Genomic DNA, 14,288 nt, shown 5'->3' on the forward strand with positions numbered 1-14,288 from the left:
AGGAGAGTGCATCGGCAACCTAATGAAGGACAAAAGACACGTGGAACGCGTGGAACGCGTGGAAAGACGTGTGGAAAGATGTGTGGAGAGATGTGTGGAAAGACACATGGAAAGATGTGTGATAGGATGCATGATAAGGCATGTCAGATAAGACTGATCATGTTGGAATTCCGATGTTTATTGCTCATTTGCCATGGAAAGCGTGTTGTCTCACTAGTGGAGCAATATAACAGGTTAAGAAGTCTCAATGAAGCGTGTTTGTGGGCAAAATACACGATAGCATTTACAGTCGGGAGGAGGGCAGATGATGAGAGGTGAAGGTAAGGGACTCAGGAGTTGCTGAATGCAACTTGACTGTCAACGCATCGCTGCAAACAGTCTGCTGTAGATTCAAATCCCCATGTCCATCAAAAGACTGCTTATCAAGCATATATCCTATGGCATACTTTGTGAGATATTTGAATGCACTCTCCCGACTTTGAATTTCCCAGGCATCAATGCGCCAACCTCGCTCTTCTTTCTGATTGCAGAGCTCATGACAATACTGCACTGACTCAAATGCCCTTCATTTCTCTCTCAGAGATAACACATATTATCGCAAAGTTAGCATCAGTATCATCGGTATGTGGTGGGTTTCGTTATGGAACAGCATCGCTGCGATGGGGAATTGCATGTAGACCGTAGTATTGAGCTTGTACAGTCCACCTTGATGTCAGCGATGATCGACTACATCATGCTTTACTGTAAAACTGGTGTACATAACATGAAATCTTACACTATGTATCGCATCGCCAAATACCATAGGATATCTGGTAAAATATGGTGCACAGAACTTAGTTACCAACCTCATCAGGGGAGTTGGTACATTACCATTCCTCAATTACCACCCGAAACTTAGTAAATGGTCCTTTACCTACGAAAACTTGGTAATTTACCAGAGTTTACTTCCCACAGTGAATATGCTGTTGCCTCCAATAATCGGGGGTCTATGACTTCGTCTGTGTGTGCAAACTCGATCTCAACTGGCTCTAGAACATGAGCAGCCATTTCATCATCAGAGACGTCGGGTTCTGAGCTGTAAGAGGGGCCGCTAGGCCTTAACTCTTTAAGATTGTGCTCTGGTACATTGGATGTACTCTCGGATGCATCGTAGGAGCTAGTACTCTCGGTTTCAAACTCTGATTCAGACACATATGCGACATTTGACTCAGCATCTGCAGCGCTGGACATCTCAGACGCTTCAGACTGGTGTAGGTCATTCAAATCTAACGCTGGGCTACCCGTCTCTGGGATTTCCAGGTCTTCTGACATGCTGGAGCTCATCCTTGGATCGTACTCGAGCACAAAGTCACTCTGAACTGAGGACTGCATTGGGAACTGAGCATACACACTGCTATGGGTCTCAGCTGGCGATGGGCAGGAACTAGCGCCGTCACTGCTATGGTCAGTTAGACTGTGATCACAAAACAAGTCATCATAAAACAAGTCATCCTGGAGCAGGATCTTTGCCGCTGCGACAACATCGTGCATTTCGGGTGGCCGGGTCAAATCGAGCCACGGACCTTGCACTTGCAGCTCAAACTCGAGCTCATATCTGAACTTGGATGGAAAGCCTCGGAAAAACAACTCATCGCAGTCAAGAGCGCTGAGGCAATTCTGTGCTGCTAGGGACTTGGAAATGGCAAGGAACTTGCGCATATAGCATCCAAGATGGGCTAGGGTTTCCATCTTGCAATCTTTCTCCACAAACTTGCGGAGATCTCTGAAGCGATACACAGGTGCTTCAATGTCGGCACCGTAACAGCTCAGCAATTCTGCTTTGAGCGATGACCAGTCACTGGTCTCTAGGTCAGGAAGGGTGCAAATGAACCTCGCTTCCTTATCGGAGCAATAAGCTGGCAAATAATTGCACTTTTCGGCATCTGTGAGGAGTGCGGCATCCGCCAGCAACTCATACTTGCACAGCAACTTAGCAACCCGTTTGCCCTTGAATCGGGGCGCTCTGGGGCTACAGGTGCTAGGCATTGGCGTGTAATAAACGTCAAACACAGGCGCTGCAGTGACAGGGACTGAGGCGATCTCTGGAGGCAAACTAGGTGCCATGTGGGTGACAACGGGGATTTCTGGAGTGTAAGGGCTACTCAGAACCCGCTTTCGTGGAACAAGGGCAATCCTCTGTGCCTCTTGACACTGGCAGGAAGGAGGAATCTCAGGGAAAATGGGGGAAACTTGGGTAAAATGTGTGGAACGTGTGGATCTGTGAACTTGTGGATTCCTAAACTTGTACTTGTACTTCTTGGTGTGCTTTTGTGTAACAAATGATGTAGATACTCGATATCCACGATCAAATAATCAATTTGTAAATGAGTGGAAGTGAAAACTTGCATAAACTTGGCATAAGTGACCCCAAACAGGAAACTGACAACCCCGGCCCCCTGTAAGGACCACCAATAATGTAACCGGGCAAAAGAGCTTCCCAGGAAAATAGTAGGGACCTGGGGGTAGTGTCTGAGTCGGGTCAGAAGATGGGAAAGGATGGGTGGCAACAGTGCCGATACTGTGCCATGGTCCGGGTGCTAGAAAATAATCAATAAAATCTCACTAATCATGTACTCACTCCTGGTCCTTCTTGGACAGTCGTCAGGAGGCTCTTTAACGTATGGAGGGATCGCTCAACACCACATTCTTTGTAGCACAGAAGAGGGGTCCAACAATGTAAGTACAAGATAAACTGGGCATATTTATAGAAAAAAAAGGGAAATCAGAACAAAAAAATAAGAAAAAATAGCCGATGGATGGTGTCAATGGAAACAGGAAGAATGTTAAGAACTTGGCTAAGAAACAATAAGGCAAAAAGGTGTCCACAAGGTAGCAATAAAATCAATAATTGAGGCCCATAAGGTCAATATCAACCATCAATCTCGCTTCTCCACCGCATATCCGTCATCCTAACTCCCGTCCCGTCCTTTCATCCTCTTCTGCTAATCCGTCGCTGTCCTTCAAGCTCAAAATCGTGTGAATTGGTGGAAGATTGGTGGAGATATGGGGGAAATGGTGGATATCCGTGAATTTTGGGGAAGTGGCAATATGGGTCTTGAGAAAAAAGCATGGAAAAAATTGGAAAAAAAATGTTAAAATGTGTCGTGGGCGTTGGGATTGTGTTGTATGCTTGGGGGTGCTCGTTGGAGCCTCGAAAAACGTGTTTCTGGCCTTGTTTGTGTGGTACTTGCTGTGCCCTCCTACAACGTCTGGTTAATGACCATAGTGCTGGGAATAAGTCCCTCAACTCCTTGATTCCTGCCAAAGGGGGCTTTGTCGTCCTTGATAACCTCAGCAACCTTGCCTCGAATATCTGAGCGATGATGTTGCAAAATGGAAATATTTGACCATGTTATGTGTGGAAGTCTGACACTTCTCAAGCTTACCGATGTATTCCAATGCACCCCAGATGGCAGGCGAGACAGGCAACTCTCGTTAACAGTTCCTATCATGTTGACTGGTGCGCCATTTTTGGGAACTGAGCTTCTGGGTGGCTTTGGTGCCTCTTCTTTGGACTCATCTGTTGGATCGCCATTCATCTGCAAAGGATCCAAGGACTTCTACACTATGTGGACGATGCTTTCAATGTCACCTTCACCAATGATCTCAAATTCTATGCGCCTTACAAGTGCATCATGCCGCATGATCAGGCAACTGTCCTGGAACTTTTGGATGAGATTGGAGTGCCACATGACAATGCAAAGCAGCTGTATGGCAAGCAGCTAGAAGTGATTGGGTTTCTCTTTGATGTTGAAGATTTGTCGATTTCAATCTCTGCTGAGGCCAAGGCGAAATTCTGCGCTGCAATACAAGATTTTGTCTTGGACACACCAAATGGGTCGCGCTGTCAACCGCTGCGGTGTGGTTGCGGACCCTTGGGTATGCGAACTGGATGCTCAACGTTTTCCCCTTGCTCAAACCTGCACTAAATTTGGCATACAATAAGGTTGGTGGAAAGCAAGCAATGCACCAACCTGTTTATGTCAACAAGCAAGTCCGCAACGATTTATTATGGTTCGCTGACTTGGTGAATCAACTCGAGGGAGTGAGGATCCTATCAACTGAAGTTTGGACGCTGTTCGATGCGGATCTGGAAATTTTTGGGGATGCATGCAAAATTGGACTTGCTTTCTGGGCCCCAAAACTCCAAGCTGCTTATATAGGGGATCCAGTTCTCACTCCTGATGAGCCTTTCAACATCTTCTATAACGAGGCAATCACTATCCTCGCTGCGCTCCAATGGGCAGCATCCATTTCTCCTTTGCCTAAGCAGCTTGCAATCCATACTGATTCGACAAATTCTCTCAACATTTTTAACTCCCTTTGTGCTACCGACCTCTATAACGCTATTCTCATGTCCGCCATTGCCACATGGCTTGAGAGTGGGATGGATTTATGTGAAGGCATAATGTTGTTGCAGACACTTTGTCATGGAGAAACTTTGAGGTTGTGTGAAACCTTTATCCCTCTTTAACTATCCACCACTTTAGGCCTCCAGCATTGTTAAAACCGGGGGCCGAATCAATATGAACATACCAGGGCACTCGACAACCCGACAACCTCAGTGTGAACCTTGGTCAATCGAGCGCTTACGGCAGGCTCGGGCCACTGCACTCAGTGCTGCCCTTGAGCCTTCAACTTCACACACATATACCTCTGCCCTTCTTTCTTACACCACTTTCTGTGATTTACATAACCAACCTTACACCCCAACACTGGACACCCTTACCTTTTATGTGGTTTACATGTCCACTCACATCCAGCCTTCTTCGGTTTCCTCATACCTCTCAGGCATCTGTGCCGAACTTGAAGGCTACTGGCCGGAGGTCCGGGATATCCGAAATTCCTGTCTTCTCTCACGCACCCTTGCTGGGTGCTTTAAACTTCATAGGTCCCCCCCAGTTCGAAAACAGGCGCTAACTGAGGGTGACCTGCACTGCATTCTACAATCTATCATGCTCACTCCTTCTCTCGATGACAATCTCTTTGTTGCGCTTTGCTTCGTCGGTTGGCATTGTCTTATGCACTTAGGAGAGCTGGTTGACAATGACATTGTTGCATTGCGAAGTTTTCGGAAGTCCATCCGACATTTTTCTGTGAAGTTTCGCAACAACCTGCATCCACATGTCTCTTTTTTCCTACCAATGCACAAATTCAAAAACTACCTCTTCATGTGCGATACTAGGTTCCCTCACCTGCCCGACTGTCAGGGCAATAGCCCCGAACCCCGAGTCACATCTAAATTAGATACATATAGTCACATGGGTAAGCGGGAACCTCCGGGTAACTGCTTACACACCACCGTAAAATACACATACTTGTATCACTTACGGTCTTGTGTGCTGAGCTACCCAAAGACCTCACACTTTTTTAGGTGTGTGAGGTGTGTTTTACAACACAACCCACAACAACTATCTACTCTTAACATCTGACTCGGTAGTGTGTATGGTGCCTAATGTCAGAGTCCGCGCGTCTATTCACAGTGTAAGAGTATCCCCAGGAAACTAGTCGATATCAAAGGTGGGGGGCTAGCCCAGCTGGCGTAGTAGCCTTATGTACATGAGTTCTGCTAACTCACGAGAGCGCAGTTACATTGGGAAGATGGTAACTAATAGAAACATGACATCAAATAGGAAGATAGAAGATGCAGGAAATGAGGGAATATCGGGTAAGGGGTGACGTGATAGTGAATATAGCGCAATGAGTTATATCTGCGTTCTAACTACGTAATTATCTCACGCAATCTCAGCTAACAATTACCTCATTGATATCGCTTAGAGTAAAGGGGGGCCGGATAACCGGGCGTCCCCTGACACCTAAACACGCCCGCAAGGGCAAAGTTGCATCTGCAGCGACACTAAAAAGAAACGAGTGGTTTATTAAGAAACTGCAATCTCCCATCATGGGAGATTCAAACCAAAAGCCATCGTCAGACGACAACGAGGATCAACACGATCCGGCATTAGCAACCACCTCAGGGCTGGCCCCTGAAGGTTTTAGAAACTTATGTGGAGTAAGTGCGGGGCCTAATACCCCCAGAACTCCACGACATACCGATCTAACCCAAACTGGGGAAGATCCCTCACCTCCTCACGAGGTGATCGACTTGCGCGATAAACGCGTAAAGTGCCGAACGATCAGCCCAAAAAGCTGATCAGATAGAGTTGCAGGAAACTCCAGGGCCCCACTATCCCCTGGAGTCCCCCCTCACGCCCCCAAGTCAAGCCCCAAAGGCAGACAAAGGGAAACAAAGGGAAGAGCCCCTGCATCGACTATCTGAAAAACTACTGGACTTGTTCCAGGTTCCATCCGAATGGAGGATGGAAAGCGAAGACCAACTTTGTTAGAACGGGGCGGAAACGGACGACTCCGGAGTGGAATCGGAGACTTAGCGTGGAGGGACTTTGGCCTCAGCGACTCAAGCGGAGCGCTGTGCCATTGCTGTTTGTCCATTTGGTCCTTAATTTCACAGTAGGTGAGCAGGAAGTCTCTTGGGGGCATTTCAGGTCGATTTCGGACTAAAACCAAAACGAGTATGTACAAGCGCCGATATATATAAAGAAGGGGCAAAAGCACAAGGAGAACAAAGGGTGACTGAATCGGAACGAAGATGTCTGAACGGGACAAAGGGTAGAGGGAGCGGAGCAGTACCGAAGGTCATAGGGCAAGACCTGTGATACGTCCGAAAGGAGGTAGGGAGGGCGAGGCCCAGAGGGGCAGGAGGATGAGGGGAAGTGGGGATGATGACTAACTGGCTAGAATAGAAAGAAGCAGTAGTCCAAATAGGGATGAAGGGAAAACGCGAGAAATACATTACAGGCGGCGAGTGTGCCGAAGGCGGTCTGCGAAGCTCGGGGGTTGCGGAGCTTACGGAGGTTACGGAGGCGGGGTTGGAAGTCCGAGGAATATTGGCAATGGTGTTTACGTAGTATGAGGTCACCAATGCAATGGACTAAGGCCGAGGTGGAGTCAAAGTCCGAGGTAGGGACTATGACAGAGGCTCGGAGTAAGGTACAAGCGGTGTCCGAGTGCGAAGTACGGAACAGCGGTGGAGGGTCGTAACTTGGCGGAAGGGTGGCAGAGGAGTAACGGAGGGAGGAGAGAGGGGACAGGTAAGGGGAGAAGGAGTGGCGGAAAGGAGAGTAGTCAGGTCCGAAGGTGAGTATCGGAGCGGATGGGGGAAGCGTAGGAGGATAACGGGAGGGTGGAGGTGTTGTGAAGGGGGAGCGGAGTAGTAGGAGGGTAACGGGAGGGTGGAGGAGGTGTGTTGCCAGGACCGAAGGTGAGTATCGGAATGGCAGCGGTAGGTTATGACTCCGGAGTGAAGAGGGTGGAGGTCCGGAAGTCGGGTCGGGGTCGGGTATGCACGGATATGACAAACTTCTTCTCAGGCTGAAAGCCCAAGAAGGCGTGAAGATACACCCTGAGAGCAGGATCTCCCAGAGTGCAGAAGCTCCAAAAGAACTTCCGCTGTTTACACTCCCACACACCAAGCCAGACAAGGCAAGGTCGCCAACCTTGGAGGGGGTCTCCGAGATAATGAAGAGGAGGCGAACTGAAATGAGGGAGTTCGCTGAGGAAGCCTTATGGAAAAGTAAGGAAAAACTAGCGAACAGACCCCTCTATGAAAGGGAAGCACCCTCTGCAATGGCCTTGCCTAAACAAAGCGAGCGTGGAGTGTTCACTCCAAGAACCCATTCTGGAACCCCCAGAAGTGGTAATGTCAACTGGGGAGAGTCCCTGCTCGCCCAACCAAACTTCCTCCTGGAAAACCAGGAATTGCGCATAATAAACGCGATAAACTTGTCAGGGACGCGTCTGGGGTCGAGAGGGCCCGGGGGTAATGCCCGGCACTGAGGCCGTCGTGGGGTGTGGAGCGGGCGTGTGTACTGGCGGGCCCGATCCGGGACAGTGGTCCCTGGCCACTCAGACTGAAGTGGAGAATGTGAGAAGAAGGTTACTTCTTCGGTTCCCACTTCAGGTACATTTATGTACATGCGGCTTGAGTCACATGACAGGTGCCACGTCATCCTCGGAGGCAGCCACAGGCATCCGGGTGTCCCCGTGGGGGATCCCGAGAGCGTCCGCTACATGTGCGCGTGCTGGGCACAGCGGGAAGCCGTCCGGGGTGTGTGGGCCGGACGGGTCAATCGTACATCGATACAAGGGAAGGTGGTCCGTGTAGATAGAAAGAAATAAACAGGAAGAAGAAGATGAGAAGAATGAAATAAAGAAAGGGGAAAGAAAAGGGAAAAGAAGGGGGAGGAGAGGGAGGAAGGAGGGGGGAGGGGGATAGACAGCAGGGAGCGGGTGTGGTGTGGCCGGGTGGGCCCAGGTGGGCCCGGGTCAGGCGGGTGTGCCCTGACAAAACTCAATCCAAAAAAAGATTGAGGAAACAAACCACAACAGTACGGCTCGTCTAGAGATAACTCTAGAAAGAATGGCCAATGCAATCGACAAGTTGACTGAAAAAATCAGCGAACAGACAGACTTGCTGAAGGAAATAAATTTCTCACAAAAAAGTGAGGAAACAAATAAACACCCCTGGACCACGATCCAGGACATAAATAGAACTTGTGAAAAATTCACGAAAAGAACCACCAGTGAAAGCACACTGGAATATCATCAGCGACTCGACAGAGATGCCAAGGAGATCCTTCTCCCAAGGATAGGAGAAGACGATGCCGAAAGAAGGCATTGTTCAGAGATTAGGAGGAGAATTGGCACGTACCAAAGGTTTGGCCAAACGTCCACTTACGATGGACCTCTCGAACAGAGAGGTAACTCAAACACACCCTCTCAAAACAATGAGAGAATCCAAATACAACTTCAGGCGAATTTGCCTGAAACCAAAGAAACGCTGCAAGGAAGATTTCCCCCAGCAAAAACCCCCCCAAAGGAGAGATCTCCATTGGATAGTGACCCCGCGAAGGCAGGGGAGCAAGAAGAGTACCTGGAGAAATGGTACGAAAAAGCCATAAGAATGGCCGAAGTGAGAATATGTGAGGTCTTAGGGTGGCTCAGCACACAAGGCCGTAAGTGATACAAGATAGTGTATTTTATGGTGGTGTGTAAGCGGTTACCCGGAGGTTCCCGCTTGCCCATGTGACTATGTGTATCTAATTTACATGTGACTCGGGGTTCGGGGCTATTGCCCTGACAGAATACTCACTCCTTACCCAGAAGGAGTGAAGCCTGAAGCCCTAAAAAATGGGCCGGCATTCCCTGACAAGAAATGGTCAGGGGAGAACGACATGGAATCGTTCTGGTAGTGGTTCACAGAACTACTGGGATTCCTTGCCTCGCGAGGATGCAAAGGTCCCCAATTCGACGAAGTCCACCTGGACCGCCCGACTCGTGGATTGGGGGGGCCCACGTTCGACCTCGGAATAAGACTCCGAGATGAAACTCTCCTCAGAGGAGACGAGGGCATGTTCCTCGAAGTTCTCAACATATTGATGAGAACTTTCATTAAAGCCGCTGCTGCACTGAACGTGACAAAGAAGTACCACAACGTAGCGGAAAAAGGCCTAAAACAGTTCTACCTAGAACTGTCCAAAGCAGCGTCCCAGATGGTGATGCCGCCAGACCAGGCATCCTTCAATGCCAGGTTCCTAAACAACATTCCCCTCGAATGGAAGAGGGAAATGATTGCTCATGATAGAATCAGAGCAGACTTCTCCTCAAACGAGGAGATGTTAAAAGCAATATCTCGTGTAGACGAGATAATCGATGGGCTGAAGATGTCTTCAGCCTACAAATCAGGTTACTATACCTGAACAACTACCACGGCAACCACGAGCCACGGCAGAGCCCTCCCATCAGGAAAGAAGGCTGAAGAGCTGAAACCCAGATGGAAAGAGGACACATCCTCGAAGAACTCGAGGAAAACTGACCAAAAGTCAGTTCCAATTTGCCGCAAATGCGGCAAAATAGGGCAAACGAAAGATTGCCCAAGACACAATGTAATGGGCGATGAAAAACCAAGGCGCATAGCTGCCATGGAGATCGCGACCTCAACGGAAGAAGAGTCGAAAGACTCATCAGATGAGAAACCAGAGAACAACTCTGGTAACTCTGAAGCATCAAGCTTTGAAGTAGAGGACCCATACGAAGGACCTCAATACTCACCCAACTCAGAGGGTGAGGAAGTCAACGTCGGGACCATAAGGATGGGCCCAATGTCAGTCATCGATCACGACAACATAAACTACAAAATCAAACTGGCTGTAGCATGCCAGTTAGAAAACACGGCAGACGAAAAAGTTGCCGAAGCCTTGGTAGAAGCACCAAGAAAAGACACCTTGGGGAAATACACCAAAGTACCCAAGGAAAACAAGGACAAAGGGAAGAAGGACCAAAAGTCCATTGAAACCCAGCCCCCCTTGTTTGATGCGAAATTCCGCATCTCAAAAGACGCGGGAAAATACCCCACAAACAGACCGCTCTCAACGAAGAGAACGCTAATGGCTCACATAAAAATAGCAGGCATAAAAGCCTATGCACTATTCGATAGTGGAGCCGAAACGGACGCTTTATTGCTGGACTTCGTCCGCGTGGTCCACATCCCAATTCTCCAATTGGAGAACCCAGTCATCCTTCAAATTGGGATGAAAGGAACAAGATCACAGATCCTGTTCGGAACAAACGTGGACGTTGAGATCAATGGCCACGTAGAAAAACACTACTTCGATGTAATTAACATCGATAGATACGACGCCATATTTGGTGCCCCCTGGTTAAACAAAAACCAGGCAAGCTTAGACTTCCGGTCCCACAAAGTGAGAATGGTGAACAAGGGCAACATAGACACCCTTGGAATAAGCGAAGACTGTGTGACGAGATCACATGGATGAACAACTCGAGCAAGAGCTCAAGAACAACCAAAAAAGAAGCCCCCCTGACAGGGAGGCAGGATTGAAACACACCTCAGGGTAATCAAAAGAAAATACCCTGAAGGTTGGCCCAATCCTAGTCCGGAAGGACTAGAACTTCCAGACGTACCACATCTGGAAGGCCTCTCCATGAACAACCCCGAGTTCGAAATACTCAGGGAGTGGTGGAGAGAGAAATTCGAAACCATAATGGCGCCAGTGCCATTAGAAATGCCTCCTCTGAGGGAAGTGAACCACCGAATCCCATTGAAGGATCTGAACAAGAAATTTTGGGAAAACACCCCGAGATGTCCTGCAGCACTGCAGGAAGCACTAGCGACCAAAATAGATCGCTATGTAAAAGCAGGATGGTGGTATCCCGTGAATAGCGAGCGAGCATGCCCGCTACTGTGTATCCGCAAAGCAGATGGATCTTTGTGCACAGTAATAGATTGTGAGGTCTTTGGGTAGCTCAGCACACAAAGCCGTAAGTGATACAAGAATGTGTATTTTACGGTGGTGTGTAAGCAGTTACCCAGAGGTTCCCGCTTACCCACATGACTATATGTATCTAATTTACATATGACTCGGGGTTCAGGGCTATTGCCCTGACATTCTCCCCCCTTGCGTTGCATTTGCGATGCATACAAGGTTGATAGTGAAATAAAACAAATTTTTAATAGTTGATTTACATTGAGTTTGGAATTGTCAATGAGTGTTTTTGTTGTCACCACTTTAAAGTGGGCGATTTTATACATGTCGGTGAAGGAGAGAGGAAAGGTTTGAGAAGTAAATGAGTGTGGGCCATTACTTTGAAGTGAACGGCGATACATGGGTATCACAGGGAGAAAGATAGTGGAGTTTGTTGAAAATGAATTTCGACCCAAAGGTTGTATGTCTTTGGTGTTCCTCACTTGTTCCATGAGGGTTCGTGTGTAAGTGGTGTTTACACACGAGCAGTGGTGGATGTGGGTCTTTTGGCAGAGTGGAGATTTCCGCAATTGTTACTTGCGGTTCCTCGCATACAGTATTGTGTGTGGGGCCTCGAGTTGGGGGAAGGTGTTTTCACGGGCGCCTCGATGGTGTATTACCGTGTCACTTTCCCCTTTTCTCAAGGGTGGAGTCATTGCCCTGGAAGAGGGTTTTCCTCCGGGTTGTTCATCTGGACATCCGATTGCTGCATCAGATGTGATGATGTAGCCTGGGCTACATTGTCGGGCTGTGGGCTCGATGAAGTGGGTGCTCCCTGGGTGGGAGCGGGTTGTTGTGTTCCTGAGCTACTTGGCTCAGGTGTGGAGTACGGTAGGTCTACCGTTCTTCCCGTGGGGAAGGGTGGTCGTTGGGCTGGTTGTCCAGTGCGGAGACTTGCATCTCTTTCCCGGTATTTGGAAGCTTTCACTTCCCATTCCGCAGTTCTTGCAGCACGTTCCTCAGGAGTCCTGAGTGGTTTGAACTGGGACTTTAGATAGGCAGCTTTGCCTAGGCTTTCCCAGGAGATTTTTCCCTTATTCTCTGGGGAATTATACTCCTCCGCGAGTCTTGCAATACTCGGGAGTCCCAAGAAGTATTTCTCAGTTTCCTTCGCTTTATCGTGAAGGGTTCTGTGTACCTTGCCGCTTTTGAAGGCAGCTTCGGCCTGTTCGTACCAGTGTACGAATTCTTTCCCACTCACACTTGTCCACCAAGCGTATGCGGCATCATGCGCCGCTTCTGACCCCGCTATTCTCCTCATGGGGAAGTTGGGGTCGAATGTTACGTCGACTGGGGCTTCGACTTTGCCGAACTCGTTGAGTTCGGCAGTCTCGTATAGCATGTGGACACTTCCCTGCGGGGTAGCTTGCCCATAGGGTGCTGAGGTACTCAGCAGCCTGCCGCCTCTGGCAGTGGTCCCCGTTTTAGGGTCTGCCGTCGGTTGCCTACCGCTCTCCCTCTTCCCCTCAACATGGGTTTGCCCTTCTGAGGGTGGGCCCTTATGCAACCCGGACAGGGTTGCCTGCCCACGGGGTGGCGGGATAGTTGGTGCCCCACCCCTTGATGCGCTAGTCCCCATGTGGGGTCATGCCTCATGAGGCCCGGAACCATATCCCCTCCCCCTGACCTGGGAGGCCCCCGTCATGATGGGTTTGGCAGCGAGGTCTGCCAGTGTGCATGCCTCTCTGAGCTTGCGTTTCAGTAATTCAATCTCCCTTTTTTGGAGATCGACTTCTCTCTCTGTGTCTTTCAGAGAGTCAAAGATGCCCTCAGCATCTCTTCGTGCTCTGTTGTATTCGTGCCTCCAGTTGGTGCAATGGTCGCAGGCATCTTCTGACACCCTCGAGTTATCAGACCGTGCCCATTTGGATGGTCTGGACGAGGAGCTGCTGTTGCTCCCTCGTCTCCCTCCTACGAGGGACTTCATTTCTTTCAGCTCCTCGTGGAGCTGACCTGTCTGAGCAGCTACTGCTGACGCAATGGCTGATTCCCAGCCTGCATTTGGCTGGGGTGTTGTTGGACCTGGGCCGAATTGGCCGATCCAGGGGTTAATCTGGCCAGGGAAGTTCCCTGGGGAGTATGCCTGGGGCTGCAGCAGCAAATGCTGCCCCTGGAATGGCACTTGTTGCACTATCGGTGCAGTTTGCACCGCGTATGGTTGGAAGCCCCTCTGAGGAGGCTGAGGGTATGCGGTGCCTGTTAGCAACGCAGATGGTTGTTGGTTCGCGGCACTCATTTGTGCTGCATGTGTCATGTAGTCCATGGTGCTTATCTGCACCTGGTGTTGTTGTTGTTCCGGGGAGCCTTGCTCCCCGGGTTGTCGTATTTCGATATCCGGTGGCTTATTTGGATCGAACCGAGGGTTGCCTCCCCCAGAGAACAACATTTTGTCGTTATGTTTCTCGTGGTGGTGGGAGGGGTTTTCGTTCTTGTGTGCGTGGGATTCGCTGCAGTTGTGTGTTCTTTTGCACATGAGCCTGTGGTTCACGTGGTCTAGGCGAGTTACTCGCCTGGCCCATGTGATCTCTAGTACATGGTGTGGCTGTCTGGGCGAGTTACTCGCCCAGAACTTTCCCACGCTTTTGGCTGTGGGCCATCGTCCCTCGGCTTTACTTCCTCCGCCTCCATTTTTGGGGGCATAGTGATGCCGATAGTTCCCTGTCTTCTTTGATAGGGAGTTTTTCTGGTTCCCTTACATTGTGTAAGGTGAGGTACTCGTCCAGGTGGACGAGGTTGTTGCAATTTCCTAGGGGTTCCCATGTGGTGTCCCCTAGTTCCCATTTGACCTTAAACCAGAGTTCGTTGTGAACCCATGCATGGTTTAGGATTTCGCGAACTACTGCTTCGTGATCGGGGTCTTCCCCAAAATCGTAGAATATGTTTACTTCCCTATTTGGGAAGATT

General features: G+C 49.4%; 1 protein-coding gene across 1 annotated transcript; it reads right to left on the bottom strand.

Annotated features, from left to right (window-relative positions):
- Nucleotides 1-283: 283 nt before the first annotated feature.
- On the bottom strand, nt 284-1,412 carry EI90DRAFT_3257222 (uncharacterized protein; the record flags this gene model as incomplete). The annotated part of the gene is made up of 3 exons (XM_039066603.1): nt 914-1,412; nt 776-809; nt 284-520 (listed from the first exon to the last, which is right to left on the bottom strand). The coding sequence occupies exons 1-3, from the start codon at nt 1,369-1,371 to the stop codon at nt 284-286; spliced, it is 729 nt and encodes a 242-aa protein (XP_038909853.1). The 5' UTR covers nt 1,372-1,412.
- Between the last annotated feature and the right edge of the window lie 12,876 nt (nt 1,413-14,288).

The sequence above is a fragment of the Cantharellus anzutake genome, assembly GCF_015039405.1.
Source record: "Cantharellus anzutake strain C23 chromosome Unknown EI90scaffold_95, whole genome shotgun sequence".
Classification (NCBI taxonomy): Eukaryota; Fungi; Basidiomycota; class Agaricomycetes; order Cantharellales; family Hydnaceae; genus Cantharellus; species Cantharellus anzutake.